The sequence below is a fragment of the Passer domesticus genome, chromosome 1, assembly GCF_036417665.1.
Source record: "Passer domesticus isolate bPasDom1 chromosome 1, bPasDom1.hap1, whole genome shotgun sequence".
Taxonomy (NCBI): domain Eukaryota; kingdom Metazoa; phylum Chordata; class Aves; order Passeriformes; family Passeridae; genus Passer; species Passer domesticus.
This window is the reverse complement of record NC_087474.1, coordinates 48,734,125-48,761,374: the sequence shown is the minus strand read 5'-3', so window position 1 is coordinate 48,761,374 and position 27,250 is coordinate 48,734,125. Positions and strand designations below refer to the sequence as shown.

General features: G+C 41.5%; 1 protein-coding gene across 1 annotated transcript; it reads left to right on the top strand.

The window, feature by feature from the left end:
• The first annotated feature begins 337 nt into the window (after positions 1–337).
• CRTAP (cartilage associated protein) lies at positions 338–21,139 on the top strand. Its single transcript, XM_064419355.1, has 7 exons — positions 338–896; positions 4,240–4,389; positions 4,987–5,158; positions 7,611–7,739; positions 8,649–8,794; positions 10,800–10,883; positions 20,434–21,139. Exons 1-7 carry the CDS (start codon positions 450–452, stop codon positions 20,491–20,493), a joined length of 1,188 nt encoding a protein of 395 aa, XP_064275425.1. The 5' UTR covers positions 338–449; the 3' UTR covers positions 20,494–21,139.
• The last annotated feature ends 6,111 nt before the right edge of the window (positions 21,140–27,250 follow it).

Genomic DNA, 27,250 nt, shown 5'->3' with positions numbered 1-27,250 from the left:
TGTCACAGGTTTTGTAGAGAAACACACACACACAAAAAAAAAAAAAAAAAAAAAAAGATTGAAGGGTACGAGAGATTGATTCAGAACATATCTTTTCCAAACAAACCCCCTAAATAGTGGATGGCAAAAAAAGCTATTCTCATGGACACTGGGAAAGCACATTAAGGAAAAGTTTCCTTGCCGACGCCCCTGCAGCTGGCAGCAGCTCCGGCCGGGCAGCAGCCCCGCGGGAGGGCGGCCGGAGGAGCCGGCGCTGCGCCCGCCCCGCGCTCCCTGCCCGGGGCCGCCTCTCCCTCCGCCCCGCCCCGGCCCCGCCTCTGCGCTGCCTTCGCCGCGGCCCGCCCGCTTTCCCTTCCCTCCTCCCGGCCCCGGGCCGCCTCTCCCGGCCCCGCCGGCGGCAGCGACGTGGTGCCGTGCCGTGCCGTGCCGTGCCGTGCCGTGCCGTAGCCATGTGGGTGGCGGCGCTGGCGGCGCTGCTGGCGGCGGCGGGGGCGCAGTACGAGCGCTACAGCTTCCGCAGCTTCCCGCGGGACGAGCTGATGCCGCTGGAGTCGGCCTATCGCTACGGGCTGGACCAGTACAGCACCGAGAACTGGCCCGAGAGCGTCAGCTACCTGGAGGTCAGCATGCGGCTGTACCGCCTGCTGCGGGACAGCGAGGCGTTCTGCCACCGCAACTGCAGCGCGGCCGGGCAGCCGCCCCCCGCGCCCGCCGCGCCCGCCAGCGCGGCGCTGCAGGAGCTGCGCCTCCTCTCCGGGGTGCTGCGGCGGGCGCAGTGCCTGCGGCGCTGCAAGCAGGGGCTGCCCGCCTTCCGACAGGCGCAGCCCGGCCGCGAACTGCTCGAGGAGTTCCAGCGCCGCGAGCCCTACAAGTACCTGCAGTTCGCCTACTTCAAGGTGAGCCACCCCCCGCCCGCTTCTCCTTGAGCCCTCCTCCTTTCTCCTCCCATCTCCCTGCCCTGCCTCCGCGACCCCCGCCTCTGTCGGAGGCTCTTCTCCTTAAAGTCTCGCCTGGTGAGGTGCCGCCCTCCAGGCACGCCTGTCAGTGTCGTGGTGGAGGGGGACAGCATGGTGTGTCCCAGGACAGCCTCGACAGACCCCAGATGCCTCGTGCACCCAATGCTAAAAAAACCTCCTGTCATGCCGACCTCTCTCACCTGGCCCTCGGAGCAGGTTACTCTGGGCCACAGCCTCATTCCCCATCATCTCATCCACACCACTTCTCATCTGGCTCACCTCCATTTCTTCCTTGCCCCCCTAGGCTGCCAACCGTACACTTTGTTTTCCTCTCCTTGACAAACCTTTCAGTTGTTTCCTCCTATTCCTGTAGCCCAAAGTGGGATTAGCATGTGCCTTGTCTTTGCCCCTGCTTACCCACATACCATCCAGCTTGTTCTTCACCCGTTTTTTACAATTCATGCAGCATGTCCCCTAGAATCAGCCCTTCCAGTTCTTCCTAGACGTCTAGGCACTGGATGCTGTCTCAGTGTCCAGTAGCTGTGTCATTCCTGCCCCTCTCATCTTTCCGTCTGCCTTACTTTCTAACCTTCTCTGGGACCTTTTTCAGACTCTTCATGTCACAGCTCTGCTATTGCAAACGATCTTCACTACTTCTTCTCCTTCAGCGTGTCCACCTTCTTCACTTGCTCCTTTCTGGTCCAGTTCTTTCAAGCACAGCAGCCCCCAGCCTGTGACTTGCAGGTAGCCTCCTGCCTGGAAAACTCCAGTATCATTACAGCTGCAAGAAGGAATGAAGTGAAAATTGGCTGCTGAAGTGGGACACTGTAATGCTATCCCTGGAATGGTATTTATCTTTTGCTCTTGGGTCAGCCAAGACTTGGGGACACACTTCTCTCTTAACAGATTTCATCCTGTTTTTCTACCTTCTTGTCATTCTTCTGTCCAGGATCTAATTGATTGTTTTCTCCCTTCTCATCTTCACTTTCTGTTCTCTATATCAAGGTCCATCCCTCCTGCCATCCCCTCAGATACTGCAGTTATTTGAGATTAAACAGGGCCTCTCTGTGGGGAGGAAAAAAGCTGAGCTCTTTGGTTAGACTTTCTCATTTAGGGATTCACTCCCAACATATCCCAGTATACATTACACAGGGTTGTGTGCTTGTGCATTATTTTGAGAGTGCTTCTTGAAAACACACATCTTCCAAACTTCTGCTGTTTTTAGGAGTGCTGTTTCCTCAGCAGTTTTTTCCAAACACTCACAGGGAAATGTGTTCTCATGAAACCAGAACAGCATCCACATGCACAGTGTCACGCTGGTTCTAATGCCTTCCCTAAGACCATACAAAAGAACGTGATACATTTTAGCCTCTGCCTTTTAACAGAGAGGGCAGGAATTCCTCGAATTCTCAAAGCCATATATGGATACCAAAATGACATCATTACAAATGTTTCCTCTTCTTATCTTAACTATTAATTCCCCCCTTGTGGCATGTACACAGTTTGCAATGTACAGATAACACCAAATATAATTTTTTCATATAGTTTCAAATACAGTCAAGTAACTGCCATGTAGGAGTGTGAGAGGGAAATTGGAGGAGTCCCTCCCCCTCCCCTTTAACTTTTTTTTCAATCACATTTGCATTAAGTTTGAGTAGTAGTTTGGTGGTTTTGCCTTTAGTCTCGGTTGTTTATATTGTGTTTCATACTGGATTTGTAGTTCAGCTCTGAGCCTTTATCTTTCTCGGGGAGTTCTAAATGAGCTTTCTAGAGCTACAAACTGCTGCATCCAAAGGGCTTTTTCCTGGCTGGTGGTTTCTGTGAAAGGAATGTCCTTTCCCCCACCCCTCCACCCCTCCCAACAATATTTATAGTAGAGGAAGAAGCGGGAGGGAAATGCTTTATGTGATTTTTTAGAGTGACGATGTGTGTATTCAGGTGGGCTCCACAGAGAAATTTGCCACGTTGTAAGATTCTGGGAGTAGCTATTCCTGCACTGCTGCTAGCTCCTCTGGAGGGAGCTTTCTCAGAGCCACTGAGTTCTCTTAGGAGTGTGTTTCTACAAAACCTTTTTTCATTTTTTTTTCCTAAGAGGTGAAAATTGAAACCAAGAGTGAATCATGGATCTAAGTAAAAATGAGACTTGTCAGCCTCCCAAAGAAGCAGGTTTACAGCTACAGCACTTCTGCCAGGCATTTGACGAAAGTGCAGCTGAGATTTTCCTTTGCATTTAGCACGGCTGGGGCGGACTGGAAACGCATAGTTTTGGGACAGCCAGGAAGGGCAGCTGGCAGAGCTCCAGTGCTGGGACACTCCCAGCAGCACAGCAGCAGTGGCTGGGTTGAAATTTTGCTCCTGTGCAGCCGTCTCTCAGGTTCCTTTCCAACATGAAAGGGCACCTTTTATGGGTGTGAGCAGAAGGGTGCATGTGCACACTGTGATTCTTGCTCATGGTTTCAAACATCTGCTGCCAGAAGATGTTTTACATGTGAGGTGGAGCTCTGTATTGCCTGTACATCAATGCACTGAACAGCCTAGAAAAAAGGTTTTAACTGTTCACGAATACCCCAGACTTTTGCTTTCTCTCTCACTCTTCCTAATATGTGCATATATACTATATAATTTATAAAACTATGCATGTGTGTGTATATATATATATAAAATTTTAAGAAATCATAAATGGCATGCACACAGAAGTACGTATGTGTTTGGTACATACAGTTGTAAATGAGAAATGCACACTTCACAAAGTATGTCTAACAGGGATTAAAGTTAGTTTAAAAATGGGCACAGAAAGTTGCTTTAGGACACAGTTTTTGACCAAGTCTCTGCAGTAGAATCCAACTTTGTAATGCCACCAGGAAAATATATTATTGTAATAATGTCCTCTGTGCTGCTAGGCAAATAAGTGACATAAACACATACAAACTCCTGACTACTATCCGTAGGTTAGCATCAGTACTTGTGAGATTAAACCCTCCCAGGAGCCCTGGTATTTTGCCTTGTCAGCTCTGTGAACAGGGGAGGGGCAAGGGATAAAACCTAATCTTGCTGATTTACAACAATCATCTATCTGCAAAAATGATAGACTTCTAAGTTAAATTGTTCTCAGTGATGCAGCTAGGAGTAAAAAAAATTTGTGAAAAATTATTGAGAAAACTGTGAACCTTTGAACTGTTTTTTTTTGTTTGGTTTTTTTTTTTTTGGGTTTTTTTTTTGGTTTGTTTTTTTTTCTCCAGTTAATCTTTTTTTTTAACACCTTCTTTCCTCTATCCCTGTTTAGGCTAATAATATTCCAAAAGCTATTGCAGCAGCTCACACATTTCTTCTGAAGCATCCAGATGATGAAATGATGCAAAGAAATATGGCCTACTATAAGAGCATACCTGACGCTGAGGAGCATATTAAAGACTTGGAGATAAAGCCTTATGAGGTATGCTTTTTATTCAGGAGAGTCTGTTCTTTTGGAACTGTTCTATTACTCTTCCTACTGGGTGAGATTCAGGATCTCATTTGCTTATGTGTTCTCAGTTCGTAATCTCCCTCTTTTTATCCTCTCAGTCATTTTTGTTCTGCCTTCTTGGTGCATTCAGTAATTCTCACCTCTCCTGCACTTCATTGTTCCATAAATGAGTCACAGCAAATCAGACAGTGGCATACCTGAAAGCTGCTACACTGCTGGAGCTAAGCAGGTGCCTAGTTATCCAAATTCATGAGTGCTGTAGTGGCACAGCTGAAAATAGCTCAGACATTTGGCTTTAAGGTTCCATTGAAAATCTCTGTCACAGCCTGTGCTTCAGAGTCACACTATTGCTTCTCTCCAGCAAGCTTTTCTTTTGACTGGAAATGGAATGTCATACTCTGCTCTCTAGGAAATACCTGTTAAAATCCATTAGTCTCCTGTATTTGTTCTCACATCATCTGGAGAGCAGCTCGTACAGAAATGTGGAGCCGTCATTTACTGTATTTGACTTTACACAACACTTCTCACGGGTCAGTTACTGCTGATTCACTCCTGCCAATTTTTCAGAATCTCTTTGTCAGGGCAGTGAGAGCGTACAACGGTGACAATTGGCGGACATCCATCTCGGACATGGAACTGGCTCTTCCTGATTTCTTCAAAGCCTACGAAGACTGCATAGCAGCCTGCGAAGGCTCCCGAGAGATCACGGATTTTAAAGACTTCTATCTTTCCATTGCAGGTGAGTGGTTATGAAACGTGACAGAAAGATGTCCCCAAAGTGCATTTCAGTTTATTCATAGGATTGGTTCCCCAAGTCCTGTTCCTCAGTTTAGGCCAATAGGGGTTTATTAGAGTCACTGAAAACTGTTTGAATTCTGGTTTACTTTTTTGCTCTCGGCAGTGACATAAATGAGGTCTATCAGGAAATCAGAACAGAGATCTTACATTACATGGAAGTTCTGTGTCAGAGTAACATAGATGTGTGAATAACAACTGCTCCATCTGGGTAGCAGTGGTCATCCAGCCAGGTCTCTTGACCATAATTTCAGTATCAGTTTGGCCACCTTTGAGGTTCAGTGGTTAGTCAGCCTGCCTTTGAAATCAGCTTTGTGTAGGTCTAGTGATCTGCATCTCTTTTCTCATAAGTATGATGGGGTTCTGTTGGCTATTTTTAGTCTTTCACACATTAGAGTTTTACTAGTAGGTAAAATCTGTATTTTGTGTGTGTAGAAAAAAAAAAAAAAAAAAAATCCATTACTTTGCAAAGGAAAAGGGGGATACCAACATTTTTGATTGTTGTCAAAATGGCACATACACATTTCCTATGCTCTTTGGCAGTGCAAGAAACAATTTCTCCAGTGCTCTGACAGCTCAGTGTTGTTGGCAGTATTTTTGTGGAGAACACCTGTGTGTTTTCTCAATAAACGTAGAAATTTTCTTGTGCTTTTTATGTTTTTAGTTGCCCTAAGGAAAAAGATTCCAACTTTTTGTTCTAAAGCCATACCATGTCTTGGTGAGGGGAAGCTTCTGTGAAGTATGTTTATACATGAGCAGCTTCAGTTTCTCATGGTGTGCAGCTGGTATCCACCAGTACAGCTGACATGGAGCAGCTATTGCAGGCTGTTTCTCAGGCCTTGACTTGCTCTTGGGAAATACATGCAGGGGTCTAGGATAACAAAGACAGAGTGAAGCACAAATCACAGGAGGTAAAGCAAGAAACACAGGCTTTCCTAATGTGTCAGAGTTCTGACATCAGGACAATCCTCAAGCCACTGTAAGGAGTAGTGTCTATGCTTAACTGTGATTGACACTTACTATCTCCCTCCCTCTTCCCCCTTGGAAGGGAAGGACAATTCCCAGTAGTAGTGATGGGAAGGAAAAGCAGGAATTCTGCATGATGTCACCATGGCCATGTTCATGCATTTCAAGTATTTCGCCCTTGAGATAAGAGAATATTCAAATTTATTTGCACTGCCTGGGCTGAATCGTGCTCGTGTTCCGGGGAGAGATATTCTGCCTCCAAGGGTCTGCAGGAAGCAGATGTAGCAGTAAGTGTTAACCAGAAGTATTTGGGTCTTGCACTAGGTATGTATTTATCTCTGAGCAGTGAGTTGTGTCAGGAAGCCAGCTATCCTCATTGCATGGGATCACTTCACTGGGGGACTCACATCTCTGGCTGTAAGTGCTGGCTGGAATTGAGCAATACTGTGCTTACAGAAATGCCACTGCTCTTGTAAAAGTGGGACTGGAAATTTCATTTGGCCAGTTATTTCTAGCTCATTTCAGCAGTTATATTTAGTTAACCTCAGTGATCTTCATGTTAGGAGTTTTCAGGGATGAAAAGTGTTCTTTTGTCTTGGTCAGAAATTTGCTGCACAAGCTTAGCTAACTTGCTTTCACCTGTCAAATGTGGCTAACAGGGAGACTAAGACTTTAAAATATTTCTTTTCCATGCTGTTGATGAATGTGATATATCCAGAAAATGCTTGAAGCTTTTTACTGAAAGGTTTTCTTGAAATGTATTTTCTTGAAGATAAAATCAGCTATAGTCCTATATTGCATTATATATAGCAATTTTTAGACTGGGTAAGCTTGTGAACTTACATGTTCCTGGCTGAAAGTTTTTCTGTGGTGAGCAGCATATTCTCCTCTTTCTTCTGCCTTAAAACAACCAAACTCTGGGCCCATAATGCAGCCATCTCTGGAGGTTTATTTTGCAGTCACCTGCTGTATCTGTCTGTGACACAGCTGTACTCAGCAGCATGAGGACCTTATTTGTGCAATAATGTAATTGCACAAATTGCATGTAATTGCATGGTTTGCAAAATTTAGAAAAGGAAAGAAAGCATTGTGAAGTTTACAGCTAGGACATAATGCAATACTCTGTAAAACCCACCAACCACATGCTGCCTCTAGGTGTCAGTGAAACCTAAGTGCTCAGTTCTCTGGAATTCCAGCTCTGATGCCTTAAAAGTCAGCCACACAGATTTTTACAGAAGGGCCTAGTACCAACACTTGATTCATACTTCAGATGGAGTTGTAGGTTCTCAGTACTTCCAAGCAGCAAGAGCCAGATGCACAGGACCAGGAGAGCATTATAAGGCCAAATTTTAATGGGTGACTAGTGGGAGTGATTATAACAATTTGCTCTGTGCTGTCCATATCCTCTGTTGCTGTTTTCTTCCTTCCAGACCATTATATTGAAGTCCTTGCATGCAAAGTGCAGTGTGAGAGCAATCTGACACCCATTATAGGAGGCTTTGTCGTTGAAAAATTTGTGGCCACCATGTACCATTACTTGCAGTTTGCATATTATAAATGTAAGTAGTAAATTTTTGTGCTTAAATAACACTGATGTTGGATGATGTGGGACAGAATCCATTCATAGTCTTTTCCCTCTCATTTTATGCTTTTGAATGTAAGCAGTACCCTCCAGAATCTGCATTTTAAACTGTTCTTGGACAGAAAATCCAAGTTTCCTGATGTCTTTTGTTCCCTGTTGTCGCTGTAGTTAACAGAAGTGGGGCAGAATTTCTTCCACAGTCAAATGTACAGAGTATTTGGGTTTTTTTGCTTTTTCCTAGTGGATTCTTATAGTCTTATTAGAATGCGGCTAAATAGATTTTGAAGAAAGAGGGGACCACTTAAAAGAAATTGTAGTATTCAGTGCTCAGTGATGACATGTTTGATAGGTAAATTAATCAGTGAAAGCTGTGGTTTCTTGAGGAGCTTGAACACCCTTTCAGCTGTTCCTGCAGGCTCCAATATCAAAGGGAAGACACATCAGCCATGTAGCATCAAGCCATTAATGACTCTTGCTTGTGTTGTTTGACTACACACTTTACACCCTGACTCTTCCCTCTTTATCAGTCCTAGTACAAAGAAGTAGGAAGGGGTTTAATATATTTTATTTTGTTTTTTAAATAAATGCACCAGTGAGTATTACCAAGCTGTGGGCTGATACTGGGATACCTGTGAGGAATATTTGGTTAGGATTTTGATAGAAAACCATCAGAGGTTGATGATAAGTTGATATTTGAATCATGGCCTTATGTGTTTCAGAGCAAAAATAGCATACAGTTTCTGGGGAGCAATTTATTTTCCTCTATGCAGCTGGTGAGGAGGTAGAGTACGGGCTGTGTTTTGAGTTTTCTAGGGCTTCGATAATAGCAGGAATTTGTTCATTTACCTTACTTGGATTTTTTTTTGTGTGTGTGTTTATTAATTAGTGAATGACATGAAGAATGCAGCTTCTTGTGCTGCCAGTTACCTTCTGTTTGATGAGAAAGATGAAGTAATGAAACAGAACATGGTCTATTACCAGTACCACAAAGACAAATGGGGACTTAAAGAGGAGGATTTTCAGCCCAGATCGGTAGGTGGATTACCTAAAATGCCTTCTAGACACATTCAGATATTTCTCTGAAATTCAGTGGGAAAATGTGAGATATCTTCTGGTTTGGGAGTTTAACACGTCCTGTTTTATTAAAGTCATATAGAAAGTTGTACACAGAGGTGTAGTGTGTCATGTGAACAGTGAATGTCATTGTAACTCTTTCCTTTCCGTTGAAATATACTAAGATAGCATATAATATACGATGAGAAGTAAACTCATGCTTGTACTTCTCTGACACTTAGGCATGTTTATGTCTTTATGTACCTTTATAAATAAAGCAGCTGGCCCCTGAAATCTCTCATGATGAAATCTGTGAGTGACATTCAGGCTTTTGTGAATCATTATTTGCCAACACATAGTTGCCCACTCGCTTGTTATTTCAGGTTCTGTGGGCATTGGAATGTGTCTGAATATGGTAACTCCAGCTAAACTGACTTTCCACTTACTCCATTTAGAACACTGTTGGGTGGATGAGGATGGAAAGAGGCTCAGGACTGTATTTCATCTAATTATCTAAATTAAAATGCTTGCTGCAAAGAAGACACCAGTCCATCCAGCAATAGTTGTCATCTGGCTTTGGAAAACTATTTTAAAAATGGGTTTCTATGCTGTTCTTAAATTTCCATGTCCAAAGAAATTTTACAGCCTGGACTGTGACATCAAATTGGATTTTCTAATGTTTCTTGTTACCAAGATTTATGTCATGCTGCTAAATTGTGACACTGACTGCTTAGGCATCAGTCATATGGGCTGTACAACTAGTTAGTCATTAGCAATACATGTTCCACAAATTAAATTTAGTGCCTTCTAGTCATGCCTCTTAGAACACACACTTTATTGGCACAGTGGGAACCCAGGCCTGCCCTGCAGGGCTAACTGAGACAAAAGGCAACAAAAATGCATTTGGTTCTTTCAGGCAGCAGCAGCAAGTCTGAGCTCACTAGGGAAGGGGACTGCTCCTTTGTCACTGCTTTTGGGAACAGAATGGTGCTTTGTAACCATATTGGAGACAATGTTTGGTGGTGGTGGGAGTGAGGGGTAGCAACAGTGTGAAACTGCAAACCGCAGACACTTTTGGCATACTAGTGCAGAGAGGGCAGAACAAGGGCCCTACACATGCACTCTGAATGTTTCATTGATAACTTCTGGGGCTGGGGACTACAGATAATTTGATTTTAAAATACAAAATATTAAATGCACGCAGCTGTATTTTCTTGTACTTTAATCTGTGTAGCTATAAACAGAAGTTGCTTGCTGTCCTAGTAACTTGCCTCGAAAACCATAATGCCTCTGGTTTATTTTCAAAAAGTGGTAATGGGGCGACAGCAACATTTGGCTCTGGCACTAACCTTTAGATGTTCTTGTGAAAGAGGGAGTCTGCTGTTTTCTTCCCCAAGAGGAGTTAAATGGAATAATCAAAGTAGGTGGCAGTTGGTACTCACAAATGTGAGAGTGTGAGACTGAGCTACCCTGTGCTGTCCGGGCACACAGTGGGGAAGTGAGGAGGTACAGGTGAGTGACCTTTCAGAGTTTCCCTAGCCCAGGCTCAGGCTGGGTGGTGAGTCATTATCATCCGAAACAGCTCAGTGTGTCTCTTTCCCAGAACTGCCTGCTGCCATAGCCAGCACAGGGAGACAGAGGCTTTCTCCTGTCCAAAGCCCACTGGAATGCAGGCACAGGCTGCTGCTCAGCCCTGGCAGCCTCATTCCTTATTCTCAGGCTCGCCAGTGCTTTGAAACATGAGAAAGAGGAGAGTGCTTTGTTCTTGCAGTGAGGAAGCCTGTGCTTAGGAAGATCCACAGAAGAGTTTGGAATATGCTGTTTGCTGTTTTGCTGCTTCCTTTCTCAAACACTGTGAGCCCTGCCTGGGATCTGCTTTTGCTAGGTCTGGGTGTGACCTCACTGGGATGGTTTCAGGAGGCATGTGATGACACTCACCTGTCTTGCTACCCTAAAGTAACAGAAATTTGGGTTTTTTTGGTAGGAGGCAGTTCGATACCACAACATTACCACACTCCAGCTGGAAATGTATGAATTTGCGAAGGAACATCTGATGGATGATGATGAGGTGAGTTTGCCAGAAATGAAATCAGAGTCAAAAAAGCAGCAATCACGTTTAAAGTGAAGATGATACATGGTTATAGTTCCAGGATTTCACTAATATGGAAAAATCTTCTTGTAACCACCACCAATTTATAATAAATTTTTGTTTGGTAAGTGGAATATAAGAACAAACCCAAAGAACATCATGTACCATTTAAAAAAAAAACATGGACAGAATTAACACAAAGGTAAATATATAATGCACTGAGCCCACAGAAAAGAAAGGAAACCCAGTTTTCGAGTTGTAACACCAGGGGGCAGAGAAATGGTGCATACATATTTAAACCAAATGTTTTTCTGGGTTTGGTATTTTGGGGGGGGGGGGGGGGGGGTGGGAGGGGTGTGGATTTTTCTTCTTCTGAAATGTTATTTAAATTGGATTTAAAGGTCCTTATGATTTTGTCCAGAAGTAACCACCTAAACTGTAGTTTTTGTCCAAAGGAAGTCTTGTTATCTGTTATTTTTTTCTGCTCAGTGGCATTTTGGTCACCCAGTAATGCTTTTTAGATGGTTGGAATTCATGGTCAAATAACATATAATGACTACTATTTACACTGGAAAATATCTAAGAGGGATTTTTTTATTTTCGTGCAAGAAAAGTAGTTTAATTGTTGAAAGGGCATTTCCTTCCGCAACTGAAATTAAAGTATAATTCATGGGAGGTTTTGGATTGCCTTTTGCTTTGTTTTTGGGTCCTTTCATTTAGAGGTTTAGAAAAATCTTCAAACGATGAAATGTTGCTGGCATTGACAAAAAAAGAGCTGTGCTCAGTTGTGGCATGAGGCAAAGGTATCTGTAATGAGCACTGCTGAGGTCTTTTCTAGTTAGAAAAGACGAAGATGGTTTATGTTAAAAAATGAAAACACCTTTGCAATCTTTGTTATCCAACACATAGGGAGTGATAATCTTTTACAGCAGAAAAGTAATGTCTGTTCTGCCTTCAGTATTCTTGTGATCTGAAAACAACTCTATGTAAAATCCATTGTGAGGTTACCAGACTTCAGGAGGACTTTCCATTGTGATAAAACCCCCTGAAAGACAGTTTAATAAGCTTGTTTTAAGGTTAAGCTTAGATGAGGACCAGTCTATATGGATTTTCATCAAGGTGTGAAATACTTGAGCATTCCCTTGTTGGTTTGTGCTTTGTCCATGATGTTTTCTTAAGTTAGGCATCAATGTAATTTGTACTTTTTTCCTTCTTTCATATCTGCTGCTTCAAAACACAGGGATGAGTAATTAAGGAGGGGGGGTGAAGAAGTCCTTTGTGAGGGTTTTCCCCATATATTGTTAGAAGAAGGAGTTATAGAACAATCTTCAGTCTCCAGCACTTGTGCATGGAATAAACAAGCACTCAGTTGCTGGTGTTCATTCCTGTAGCCCCTGTCACCAGGGCAATTACAAATGACCCTGCAATCTGCAGGAGGGTGGTGCAGTGTAAACCTCAGTTAAACTTTTGGGCTGACAAGGAACTCACATTACACTGGGTTATGTGTTTGCATTAAATAACCAAAATTACTGGGCCTGCTTATGCCACAGATACCCCTACCTCACACTCTCTTTGTTTAGGAAAGTTACCATTCTTCTTCTCAGGGGAAAAGCTGAAGGGCTTTTGTGCCCTCCCTTGCTAGGGCCCAAAAATCTGTGGGGGATGGAGGCTGTCCATGCCTCCAGCTTGGCTCTGGCTTTTGGTAGTGAACTCATAAATCCCTGGCTACCAGAACTTGTCTTTGGCTGCAGGAGACTTCCAGGGAGTGCAGACAGAGCAGGAATAGCACAAAGGTAAAACCACTACCTTGCAGTTTCTGCTCTATGGGCAGGACTGGTAGTATAAGTGGATTTTTTTAATTTTGTTTAATATTTCTCCTGGCATGGATAGAAAAGTTTGTTCCATAGGAATGTTGAAAGCAGATGAAAACCCCAGATAAGGCATTACAGTAAAAACTTTATTAAAAATTGTTAAGGATGGAGGCAAGCTCTCTTCTATGTGCACTCTGTTTATTTAAACCATGTGCTCCTTGGGCCATAAGCCATACTTTCTGTGAGTTTCTGTGGTCCATGTTTGCTGTTTGTGGAGTTTCTTGTGGACCAGTAAGATAGCCTGCAAGATAATCTGCAGAAAAAAAAACAAACCTCTTTTTCCCTTGATGGAAGTGAAAGGATTGATGTGGCAAGAGGATCACTTCCTATGCGAGTGTCATTATTTTCAAGTGGAGAATCTCATTTTATCCAGACTTCTCAGTGCTCCTGTATCCCAGATCATCCATGTGTCTTTCTAAATCCCCTTAGCAAAGCGAGTGAAAACATTTGGCTTCTTCAGGAATACATAGTAGTAATTGCAGAGGCTGGAACAGGCAGTAATGATTTTTGCATATGTTTCTACAAGAAATACTGTCCTGCTTGTGTTACTCCATTAATGTTTTTCCACAAGGAAATGAAAAACTCTTAATTTAAACATTTAACACAGTAGAGGTGACAGAATATTAGTGCCAGCTAGCTACAAATTACTTTTAAGAAAAAGTAATTATTCTTAAATATCCTTGCAGTTTTCCACAGGGAAGTTAAAAGAACATTACAGTGTTGTCATCTTGGTTGGCCATGGGTAGACAGGCTTCTCGATTTCTGTTCAGATGTGTAATGCATCAAGGCAATCATGGATACAGCTCCTGGTACTGCACAGATTTAAGTGACAAACTGAAATGCTGTTAAGAGCCAGGCACTCAGCTAGTGTAGATGTAACTCCAGCACCACACTAATTGTATGAGACAGGTTTTTGGCCCATAAAATCAGTGTTCTTATGGAATTTTTTGGGGGGAGATAGCTACTTAGCTGTTCTAAATTACATAAGAACCACAAATATTTGGCGGGGGTGAGCCTACAATGTGATTTTTTTTTCAGTACTTAATCAGTAGGTGAAAAGCTGTTGGCAGCTTTGACCCACTTTTGTTCTGACATCTTTATTTGTATAAAGTGTGTGTTCCATTTGTGTAGTGGCTGAAATTAAAACGCTCTGTGTTTCATCACGTCCATGTAATGGAAAGAAAAGTACTGAACTAATGTGACTGTTGGAAAGAGGACATATGGAATAGCATCAAAACACAAGGGCCCCGGTGGGGTACTGATAGCAAATAGTAATCTGAATTCGGCCTATTTTTCTGTTTGGGAATTGCTAACAACATACTTTGAGCCTTATTACCTCACTTCTTGCATATGTTCAAATGATTTACACGAGTGTGCTTGTAACAGCAAGTTTTAAGTGCTGTAAACTCTGCCCTGCCTGTGACCTCAGACCAGCACAGCTCCAGCAGCACTGCTGCCCTGAGAAGAGCTGGTGGCAGCTGTTTCAGAGAGAGTTGCCAGCTAATGGGCAGTGTTATGGTCCCTGTTCAACACACACTTTTTTAAAGAAAAAAGAATATGAGGTTGGTTTTATTTTTTCCATCATCATTTTCTAGTGGAGATTGTTTCTGTATGGCTGGGTCTTTCTGCTTTCTCCTCTTGCTTCTGCACTGTTGGATGTGTGTCTTGGTCAAAGGGGTTCCTCCTCCCATTTAAGTCACTTTGCATGGGAAGCTGCCGGCGTGGTTGGGTTCAAATGCCAGGATGGCTCCAAGCTGCAGGCACTGGCCCTGGGAGGAACTTCTACTGCCCAGATTCTCTTATACTTCTGCATGCAACATAGAGCAGGCAAGAGAGCATAAGTAGAGCTTAGAAACAGAGCTGCTGGAAGGGTTCTGCTTTCAGTGCAATTGGAGCAATGTTGAAGTCCCTCTGAAATTGGGTTGACTCATGTTTTATAGGCACTATAAATAAGTTAAAAGGAAAGCACATTTACTGGTTAACTGTAAAATGCTACTGTAATCACTGCAGTGTACTGTAATCTCCCATAGTGTATGGGAAAAAATAATTAAAGGTTCCGAATATATCGTTGAAATGAAATGGAAAAATATTTGAAAAAGTAGTTAATATTCATGTAAAAAACAACTAAGCTCTCTTAATATTGAAAAAAAAAGCCCTATAAGCATGTGGCAGTTGGTCACACTGTGGACTAAGTATCTGAAAAAGAAATAACGGTCAAATAATTTTTCTGCACAAAGAATTGAGAGATTTTCTTATTTTCTCCCCAGCTAGAATGTGAAGAATGTCCAGCCTGGACTGTACAGCTCATGGAAGTTCTGGCAGGGCTTTGAGGTGGTTGCAGTTAACTCTCAGATTTTAACTAATGGTTAGGTCAAGAAACTTTCTCTTGGTCGAAGGTTGAATAAACCTTTCAGGCTGAGCCACTCATTGACACATGCCTTACTCTTACCCTGAAATAATGTTTTCCTTCTCCAAAACATTGCTGGCTAGTGGGCTTTGTGGTGTGTGTATGTGCAGGCTCTGTCAGGTCCATGGAGCAAATGTCCTCCACAGTCATCCATATCAAACCTTTGTCTTCGCTCTTGCAAGGTGATTATTTGTTCTTGAACAAAATCTGCTGGTTTTCATAATCTGATCATTGTGACTACTCCCATTACTTACTAGGGCAATTACAGGACAATGATTAATTACAGGGCAGCTAGCTTCTCACCTAGAGGCCACCCTTCTCACTACCACAACCTGATCGCCTACACCCAGTGCATGAGGGAATCAAATCTGTGGCTGTCACTATTGAACAAGTTTCCAATCATTGAGGTCTTTGAACTTTAGCAAAATTTGAATTTTTGCTCTGAAGGGCAACTGAGGGACATTTTGTGAGATAAATATTTTCCTTCTAGGTCATAGATTATAAGGAAACAAAGTTCCAGCCAATTCTTCTTGCTCTGTGTTGTCTCATAAGGCTGTTTATTGGACAAATTAGAATAAAAGCTATTTCCTATTCAATCACTGGTAATCACACGTAAAAGCATGTCCAGAATTACAATTTTCTGTGGATCATAATTCATTCTAGAGCACTATCTTTTGTTGTCTTCTCTGTTGCTTCCCTGAAGAATGGGATGTCCCACTCCAGTACATATGACATCCCTATAGGAGAGGCCATCAGCAGATCTACATTGGAAAGTGTGGGTTGTCACAAGGAAGCTAATTATGTCCCATAACTTTTTCTGTCCACATTGAGAAAGGTCAGAACATATTATAGGTGGAGGCAAGAACCCATGAAGGATTAATGTTTCCATTTGCAGAAGGCAATCATTGCAAGCAGTGGCAAAATGTCTGGGTCTGTCAGTGGCACTGACAGACAGTGCAACTGCTGCTTGCTACTGTTTTTAAATGATGCTGTTGAAAGAAAAGTTGGTGCTGGACCATCAGCCTCAAGTGTGCCATAGAAGAGCCAGGTACTTGTAGCTCTTCCTTTTTGCTGTTTTATTTTAATAGTTGGCTAGGAGTCCCCAAAGTACAGATGTTTCCCAAAAAAAGCTGTGTTTTCAGTGTGAATGTGACATTTAATGTTGCGTAAGGAAGAGCCTGGCCCAATGTATATCATGGTCTTTGACATTCAGTACACTGAGGTGCTAAGTGAGGAGTTTTGCAGTCTTCTCCTTTTTAGGTCTTTTTTTTTTTCCAGTGCTCTAGCTTCTCGTAAAATGGTGCTCCAATCTCACTAGCCTGGCTTAGCTTATTCAGAATTGACCAAGAACTCTGTCTTAAAATTGTTTTTTTATTATAATCCACCTACTCACATACCCTCTGTAAAACCTTCTTGAATTAATTACTGTGGCACAAAACTTGTTCTTTCTGTCTGTGCCTCTGTTCCGTTGTTAATCTATGCCAAGAGTGCTCACTTTGCATATCTAACAGATAATTTCAGGTTCCAGTTGGGCAGATCAGCTTCTCTGATTCCTCCTGCCACTCACACCAGTCTGGGAACATTCCCCTTTTTCTGCTTGATATCACACCTCTCATATTTCAGGCTATACCTGCTCCATCTTGTCCAATACATCTTTGGTCTGTCAGTCCCACTTTCCACTGACCATCCCTGGATTAGGAGAGGGAAGAGGTTGGAAGCACAGGGAGGGAGGTTGTGGGGTGCCACATAGCTGCTCAACCCGTACCTGGCCAACCTGGAGGACACGACTGTGGCTCAAGGACTGGGTAGGGAGGAGATGCTTCCCTGCAGCTGGCCAAGCAGCCCACCTGTGTGCACTTCCCACTTGTGGGCTGCCTAACTATCACTCCTGTACTGGTCTGGCAGCAAAACCTTCTCTTCCTGAGCTAGGCAGACTTCACCTGTGATGTCCTACCTAGCAGCCGGAGGTCTGCATTGCCCTTTGGGCTGTGGATTGCTCAGCACCACTGACATCAGCACTGGGCTGCAGTGGTGTGCTTGTATTACCTGCCTTGCAGCTGGTGCCCCTTGTGCCCTCAGGTAGCTGGCGGTGGAAAGAATTATGGGTTTGCTGTGGTAGTTTCGGTAGTTTTCTATGGAAATTATGGGTTTGCTGTGGAAGTTTTCCTCCTTCCAGATGGAAGAGGAAGGAATGAATCTGACTCCATGTTCTTAGAAGGCTAATTTATTATTTTATGATCTATATAATATTAAAGAATGCTATACCTAAAACTATACTAAAGAATAGAGAAAGGATACAGACAGAAAGCTACAAAGAATGATAATGAAAACCCATGACTCCTTCCAGAGTCCCGACACAGCCTGACCGTGACTGGTCATTCAGTAAAAACAATTCATATGAAATCAGTCAAACATGCACCTGTTGGTAAACAATCTCCAGATCCCATTCCAAAGCAGCAAAACACAGGAGAAGCAAAAGAAGATAATTATTGTTTTAATTTTTCTCTGAGGCTTCTCAGCTTTCCAGGAGAAGAATCCTAGGCAAAGAGATTTTTCAGAAAATATGGCAGTTTGCAGCTGACTTTGCATGGAAAATTGGATGTTCTTCCTTAAAGGTAGGGAGGAGCCAAAGAGCACAAGCAGGTGAGAGGAGGGACTCTGTCTCACTGAGGGAGTAAATGGTATCAAAGACTCATTTCAGATTCCAGGTCTGCAGGCATAGATCAGCACAGAGTTACTAGATATGAACAGACAGAAGGCTTCTTTCCCTGGAATGAGCATCTGTGGAATATGTACTGAGCTCAGCTGTGCTAGATGTCTGGTGCAGTGTGAAGTGAGTGCTGATGGGACAAGGACAGTGCTGGCCTGCTCACAGCTGCCAGTGTGACAATGCAATTGCCTCCTCTGAGGCAGAGTTCTCACCTTTTCATTGGGCTGCCAACCTCTCCAGTGACAGCTTGCAGATGTTTTACATTTTGATTGTGAAGGCACAAGCAAAAATGTTTTAACTGGGGTTTTGTTTCTCTTTAATCTGGAGGTTTTGCCTTTTCAAAAATAACCAACACCCAGGCAATTAGTCAGTTGTATTGCAGCATATTTTATGTATATTGTTTCAGCAACAGTTTTTATATTTTTGCCATATTTCAACCTCTCTTATTCCTCAGTACATCTAATTAGACCACAATAGCTTCTGCAATGTTTTCCTTTAGAGCTCAGTTTCAGACACCAGAGATTTCAGATTTCAGGTTTGTGTGGGGATTTTTTTCCCTAATATTGTTGCACTTAAATATCGTTTTTCATTTCTTACATGTTTCTGGATTTGAAAACATACCAGAAATCAAAAACTTGAATTATGTCTGTATGTTGTGTGTCTTCTGAAAAAAAATCTTTTTGATGAGTGTGGCAATAATATGTTGGATAAATCTTTTGAACAAATTCAAAGCACAACAAATTGCCATCTTTCAAGACTTGCTAAAATCACTTCTTAGTTTCAAAGTCTCAGTGATCTTTGAGATGGGACTGTGAAGCAAGGAACCAGAACAGCAGTAATTTCAGCCAGCTTTTTTCCTGCTTTTATTTTTGTTTGCTTAGTTTCATTATTTCTCTCCTGACTAGTCATAGTTCCTAAAAGTGTGATGTTGATACTTTTTAATCACAATATCCATAATACCATTATTGTATTAAAAATAGAAAAAATTTCTCTATTTCCTCTTATTGTTTTCATTGACAAAGTTTTAATGCCCTTTCTCACCAGAATAGAAAACAGTAAAAGTTTGAGTCTCAGAATGTGTCTAGAAGATGCTGTCTTTTGAAGGAATGCCTATTTAGACAAAAATGTGCTAAAAATGTCATTTGGATTGTAAGCATCAATTGAGCAGACTCAGAAGCCCAGTACAGTTCTGGGAATGGATAGTAAAGCAAAGGGGAAATCAGCATCCAAACAAGGATGACTTGCTTTTAACAGAATTGGTAGAAGTTCTCATTAATTTAAATATGAGAATGAGTACAAGCTGTTCAGGTTTTCCAGCAGAAAATGACAATTTATTTTGGAAAAAAACTAAATGATATCTTAAGACTTTTTTAGATCACAGGTTTCTGTCAAGAAAGAAAGGACCGAAAGGTTTAAAGAAAACAGAGTTTATCAGAACATTGTAGTTACTAGAGTAAAAGGTTGGAAATGTAGCATTGAGCATCTGCATCCCTCTGCCTTAAGTTGTATCAAAAAGTGAGATAGGCACAGGTATTCCCACAGGGTCTCCCCTCTCAGGCAGTGTTTCTGAACTGTGCATGGAAGGCAAACCAGAAAATATTTGTGTTTCGAGGGTGCCAGCAGATGGGCTGCTACAGGCAGTTTTGAGTAGTTTGGGATGCTGCTGCACAGTTGCTGTTGACCACCTGCTTTCCACCACTGAAGGTGTTACCTTGTGCTGAAAGTGATCACAGAAGGTTTTAGCTCAGTTGCTGCAGTTTAGTTGACAAACTAAGTTCCAGCCAGTGGAGCTGTATCATCTCAGAGTACTCGGGCTGGACTGCAGGAAGACATTTTACTAAGGTATAGGACATAGAACTACGTTAGGAGTGGTTTAAATAAAGTTGGATTGCTGCATTGTGTTAGCAGAGTGGAGCTTGTAAATTTTCTGGTCTCAATCTAAATCCAGTGTATTTGTTTCCAGTGTGGAAAACTGTAGCAGGCCCTGCAAAACATTCTAGTATCTCTGGTTCTTCACATTTTTGCTGCATTGAAGCATGGCTTTTGAAGATCCGTGGTTGAAAATGGAGAAGGTGTGTGTTGAAGGGTGTGACAAGGGACATAAATGATTAGAGCAGACGTACAAAGTCAAAGTTATGGTTCTAGACAACTCTTTGGCTTCGAGTTTTGAAGCTTTCTATATTTTTTAATGTTTTATGGTATTCTAACAACTTCCTAATTTAACAGGTGGTTTAAACATTTATGCGTCTCTAAGTTTGAGGATTTCATTGTCTATTTAAGTACCTGTAAAAGTATGAGAGGATTTACTGTGAAGTATTTAACATTTTCTCCTTTTAAGGTCTGTGTCACTGCAAGTCTTGTGCTACACTGGTATGGGCCATTTACCTGCATTTTATAGGTTTGTTGTATTAGTGTCTGCATGGAGGGTGATAAAAATATTTGCACACCTATTATTACAGTTTATTTTTTAAATTAAAATAGCAGAAATTTCTCACCAATTTTGGGGGTTAATTTCTTTCTGTTAAATTTAATCATTTCTAGGGTGAAGTTGTGGAATTCCTTGATGACCTGTTAGAAGTGGAGGAAAAGAAAGAATCCTGATGCATGAAACCAACACAAAGTATTTTACAGAAGTGAAGACTCACCATTGCTCCTTACTATTATTTTTGACCACCTGTAGTTCCAGTTAGATATACCTCAGAGGTGCTTCTTTAAGCTGCGCCTTTTGTCCCAAGATCCACTCCTGAAAGGTCACTTCCGTGCTGCACTGACTCTTCTGTGAGCATGGCTTTTCACTGTGCAGAAATGGTGCACATGAGTTTCCCCCTTGAGCTTTCTCTCCCTTACACAAACACAACAGAACAGAGTATTTCTGTTTTCTGGGATGACACTAAGGTTCCTCATTTCAGTGCTGTTCTGCTAAGGTGTAGCAGTATACGGCTAAATTCTCAAGAACTTTCGTCAGATTATGAACTGTGGAAGACATAACAGTTCCTCTTTCTGAACTATGAATTGTATTATTTATATATGTCTTTTTATGTGATGGTGAATAAAGTGATAATGAATCCCAGTGCACCTGAAAGATATTAAGGTACATTTAAATACCTGAAATAAGGTGTTTAACAAAGTACAACTAATGATCTTGTAAACATTACTCAAAGAATTCTGAAATCAGTGTTGATCTTTCTTGAAAGCTAAATTAAATTCCACAATGTGAAACTGAGAATAAAAATAATTGTTTCTTCTATCTGTTCTTACTCTTTCTGTAAAAACAGCCTGTGGTCCCTGTTGAGGTGGGGCCACTCTTGTATGAAATACTGATGGTTGATGAATTTAGTATTCTCTTCTGTAAAAAAATAGTTTGTGTGTTTTTTTCAGCCTGGTGGGGCTATGTGCATAGTTTTCATCCAAAGGTAAGTACAGGTGGAAACTGAAGTGATTTTCAGTAGAATAATGAAAAATATTTACATGTGAATTTCTGTCCTTTTTGTTAACTGTACAGCAGAGTCCAATACAGAAATATTGGTACAGACCAAAATGTGGTATGATAGAGAAGAGTAATGAATTAGTGCCTAAGTCTACTGAAGAACAAAAATCCCCTTGAACTCAGAGAAGGATACAGGATTTCATCCTGTGCTTTCCTCTTTTGCTTTCAAGGATCAAGCCCTGCAAGTGGTTTCATCCTGCTTGCATCAAGGGGAGATGAGCAGTCAGTGCATATGAGCATCCATTGAGCATTCACCTCCTATGATGGAACTGTAATTCAGCTAAAAGAAATTCAGCTGAATCTACTTTGAGTTTTTGAAAAGGCAAAGCATGATCTACATTAGCTTGCAAAGTAGTTGCTCCTATACTTTATACAAGCTGTAGTAGTCTACACTATTGAGTGTCTATAAGGAATAAGAAGGGGAATCCATAGGATGAGGTTTCAGTGTCCTTCAGCATATGGCAGCAATGAAACATTTGAATTTGAGTGTGAAAGAGGTTTGGAAGATCAGATTGGCTTTTTTAACTGCTTTAGTATAAATCACAACTAATCCACCAAAGTTGATGGGCAGACTGTTTTAATCTCAAAATAAAAATCCATCCAGAGCCTTTTAACTTTAGGAGATTTGCCCAGCTTGGCTTGTGGTAAGGAGACCAGAATCTGGCTTGCTGTGTGCCTTGAACTGACAGAGGGTTGTATGTATCACATTTCCTCACGGTTTTGTTCTACACAATATTGGCACTCCGCTCATTGTAATTTTATCTAAGAATTGAAATTTGCTTTTAAAAGTTCTTTACAAGCAGTTGATTTTAAACCATCACTTCACGCCATGAAAGACATGTAATATCCTACTGGGGTAGCTTCTCCAATTTATCCTTAGTTTTCTCTTGTTGGAGATATGTGTATGCTCAAAGGAGAGGTTACTGCTCTGGAGTCCTCTTTTGTCCTTCTGCCTTCCAGCCTGCTTGGACAACTCCAGATTTTGTCCTCAGGAGCTCAGCCAGTGATGAGGGGAGACCTCATTGCAGTCTACAACTTCCTTGTGAGGGGAACAGGAGGGACAGGCGCTGATCTCTGTGGTGACCAGTGACAGGACCCGAGGGAACAGCCTGAAGATGTGTCAGGGAAGATTAAGGTTGGATATTAGAAAAAAGATTCTTCACCCAGAGGGTGGTTGGGCACTGGAACAGGCTCCCCAGGGAAGTGGTCCCAGCACCAAGCCTGACAGAGCCCAAGAGGTGTTTGGACAATGCTCTCAGGCACATGGTGTGACTCTTGTCACATGGGCCTCTGACCCTCTTGGTGTCCTGTGCAGGGACATGGAGTTGAACTCCATGGTCCTTGTGGTCCCTTTCACCTCATAATATTGTGTGATCCTGTCATTCTGTGACAGCCAATAGCTTAGTCTTCGATACTCTAGCATTCAAATTCAGAAATGTCACCATTAAAAGGTGTGGAGCTGGTTATTATTTCTCTCTTGTTAAAGAACTCCATTCCCCTTTCTAGCACTAATTATCTGAGATTCCTATTATGTTTTTTAAAGAGCAAAGGACATGGTAAAATACTGCCATTTTTTCACTCCACCAGTAAAAACTAAGCACCAGAGTTACCTGCTTTGTGATTCATTTGACTTCAGCTGATTACAGTGGGAATACATTTGGTGCCTATGAACCCTGATTTTTCCTCTTCACTGAACAGTGTTCAATGGTTATTGCAAGTCTCAAGTATTATCAATTTTCTCGCAAGCTTGTCATTTGGTCTTCAAGACTTCCTTTGCTAATCCTTTCTCACGTTCACTCATTTCCTCAGCTCTTGATCTTGCAGCTAAACTCCCCTCCCATTGTGCCTTCTCAGGTGGGGATTTCATGATTTACTAAGATGTCCATTAACCAATTATTTATTTTTCTTAAGCCTACTTAAAGTAAGTCTGATGTCCTTTACCACTTGACTTAACTTGAGGAGGCAACTGATGCTCTTGCAGCCTTGTGAGATGGCACTGTGATCCCTTTTTCATTTTGTTCAAGTGTCTGTGGATTTTTTTCTGGCTTTCTTAATTTCCACTATGTATAGTCCCAAGCCAGTTCCATCTTAATAAGTACAAGTAGTTCTCAAACCCTTGTTCTTTTCTGATGAGAAATAGCTCCTCTTCCAGTTCTTCAGTATTTATTGTGGCTTTTTTCAGCATTCTCAGGTTCTTTTAACTGATTTTTCTTTTCCTCCTGCTATTGTTAAATGCCAACATTTACATGTGACTGTAATAACTTAGTGTCTCCTTCCACTTCTCTGATCCTGCCAACTCTTCTTGGGAGGCAGTGGGAATATTCCTGCCTCCCATCTGCCACCCCAAATTCCTGCAGTTGTGAGTTGTCTGCCTCAGATGTTAGCAGCTTCTGCCTAACCTGATGGGATATTTAGATTTGTCTCCACTTTTGGCAGGGTTTACAGTGTGATGCTGATGCTCATGGGACCATCACCTGCTGAACACACTGTGTTCATGTGACAGGTTTGAATGCAGCATTGGTCCTGGGTCTCTGTCCACCTTTGCGGTAGTATTGCCTGTTGCAGAGCTGTACAGCAACACTTTTTAATAATTACTCTCATTTCTAATAACAAAGCTGGCTATCCTGGTAGCTGCTGTTGGCCTCTGATGCTCTGTCAGTGCTCACAAGCAAGTCTGCAATAATTCCATCTGCATGTTGTTCCATCACCATTTAGAGGTTAATGGTGGGTGAAGTCCATTCCTGGCAGATTGCTAGCACAGGGAGTTGTACACAGTCTGCATGCATGGGAGTTCTGAGCTTGTTTTCATGTTGAATGGGGTCCTGCATGATCTGGAACTGCTTGGAAGCTGAAGATTAAACTGAGTCAGAAACAATGTCACATTGAGGTGGATATTTGTTTAGGTGAAAAATACAACACTGGCTTTCAGGACAGTGTTTCTTATGTAAGCACTAAAGCTTGGGTAAGGGAAGACATGCACAGGATGGAAATCAGCGCATTTCAAAGACTCTGCTAAGAGTCCTTGTCAAATTAATGCCTACTCTTGCTGATAGCAATTCTTTTTATTACTGGCTCCTTGCAAATTCATCCTCACAAATGGCAACATCCATTAAAAAAAGGAAGAAGGATGGTAGTGATTTTTCTCCTCGAAGCTTAATTTTGCTCCAATAAAAGAGCATTTGAGGCTCCATATTTCTGTGCCTCGGCAATTCCTATTGCCAACAAAATCAACTATGAAAAACAAATACTTTTAGAATGATCAGTTCTGGCAAATTCAAAGGGAATACAAATGTCCTGCTGGGCCCTTTCATTTGCCGTAGCAATCCTGCAAGCAGACCTTCATTACTTCTGTTGACAAGGCATGAGCCAAAAGCAAATTCAAATTGCTCCATTTTCCAGAGCTTTACTGCTTTGGAATGCTAGAATATAAACCCAAAAGTCAGCCAGTTGCTGTTCTTAATTCACCCAAAGAGCCCATCCAACCAACGAGGTGTCATTTCTCCATACTTTCCAGGCAAATTATCCCCCTGAAAATCTGATAGCATGTCCTGCTTCACAAAGTTCTTTCTCAGTAAACCATTAGCATCAATACCCACCATTTATCTTCACATCCTTTACAGTGAATTATTGATCTGTATTGATAATGGAGGCACACTTAGAAAATCTTTCCATTTCAAGAGAGTCTTTATGAAAAATAGTTTAAATAGCATGCAAATTTTACAGCTCTGAAAACAGAATTGTGATTAGACAAAGATTTGTTGGATTATAAAAGTACAAGTGTTTATTATGGCTGGTACTGAGAATAAACAGTTGCCTGCATATGCCAGGTTCTATGGAAATATGTTTTTAAGTTCTAATGTGAGCTGTAAACCAAAGCTACTTCAGTTAAAAAAATTCAATACTTAAACTGTGGGGAGGAGTAGTCAGTGCCAGAGAAAACATTCCCATTTAATAATGTTTGAACATAGAGCTGTGATGCAGTTTGTAGCAAGGCAGTGAGAAAAACCCACAACTAATCCTTCATTGCAGCTGTCTGAACTTTTGGTCGTCTGCCATACTTTAAACAGCGACTTCTTTTTCCCAGTGACTCAAGACTTGAATGACCTAGTGTGGAGAGTTTAAGCTCTATAGAAAAAAGGAGTTAAGTAAGAAATAGCCAAAGTAAGTTGGGTTGCACAACCCAGCAAATCAGGGGTTTGTATCTTAAGTCCTCTTCAGTGCCTAGGAAAAAATATTAAAATAAATAGATACATTTTTATTTATTTATTTTTGGCAAGGAAATATTCAGTGGTTTAGCCATCCATCTCTTCTCCTTCCCCTCTTCTCTCTCCTTAAAGTACTGATGTTATATGGAAATGAAATTCTGTAGAGAGTTTGAATTTTGAAGTTTATAAATGCTAACCTTTCCTGCAGAAAAACTTTCTAAGCTTTCTTTGATTATTTTTAACTTCTTCTTCCCATTGATATATCTCATAAGTAGGTCTTTTCAGCATCCTGAAGTAACAAATGTGTTTTTTTCCTGATTCATTTGCAAAGCAATGGAACTTTCTTACTTTCAAGTGGAAATATGGGAGTCAGAGAAGTAATTTTATATGACTGTTAACTTTAAAGGAAAATTTTAAAAAAGGGGCTTTCTGCCTTTGCCCCATTCTCACTATTGCTTATCTGAAAAAGGATTAAACAATTAAGTGTTATCCTGAGCTGGTGGAAACCCTGTAGTTTGCCAAGTCTAATGATAGTGTAATAATTTCTTATTAAGGGTAATTTTTACAAGGTCATTCAAATTGGTCATCACATATTGTGATCTTTCACAGATATGTATTATGTTTTATCTTTGCATTGCAAATTATTTGATATAAAAGAAAGGTAAATCATTAAAGAAAATAATCAATCTATGCTGGATCCAATGCCCATGGCAACAAATCTCCAGCACAATAGCTTTTGAGGTACAGTAAGCAATAAGGCAGTACAACACAATAACCATGTATAAGCACAGAAATTGAGGGGATTTCAGCCCAAGAACTTAGCAAACACCTAAAATGTATGAAACCCAGTGTTTCTGTACAAAGGGGAGCAATCTCCTTTTGGTTGTGTGGGTTTGAACATGCAAACACTGCCAGTAGCTGTGATATCACACCCCATAGTGTCGCTTTTCAGCCTGCTGAAGAGAATTTGTACAGTCTGTCCAGACACCGTAGCACAAGGTCTGTATGAAATGGGGGCCAAGTTAATAGATTAACAAAGGAAAGGAGAGGAAAGTGAGATGATATCCCAGTCTTGACCCCAGTGGGAAAATTCTGACCAGCCTGTGGTAACATGTGGTTTCCCTAGAAGAGAATGATATGTAACGTTTATCACAGAGTAACAGATCAATGGCTGGATGTCACCATCACAAAAGCACTTCTGGTATTCCCCCCCTTTTTTTCCTCTCCTAATTTCAGCTTTGATTTCTAATTAATTCATCTCCTACTCTATTTTGACCTTATCATGTTAAGATTTGTATTCATTGTATAATGTGTATGTTGCTTGCCATTTCCATTATCTGTGATTAGCCAAGTTTCACACACAGAAGGAAGTCTAAGTCAAATGTATAATTGAAGAGCTGTTTATCCCCATCTGTTTATTGGTTTTCCCAAACTCCCTGGTAAACTGAATACTGTGGATACAAACAGATGATGCTGCAAAGGAGGATAAATGTTCTAAAGCAGAACTGGGCTGCCAGTCTAAGCTAAACACATTTTAGCTAATATTTTTAATATCAAGGTGTCTTCTACAAGAATTGTGAAAGTAACAAGGCCTATCTTTTCTCCATAAACTTGTGGGCAAACTGGATAACTTACACAAAAACACATGCACACACTTCCTTTCCTG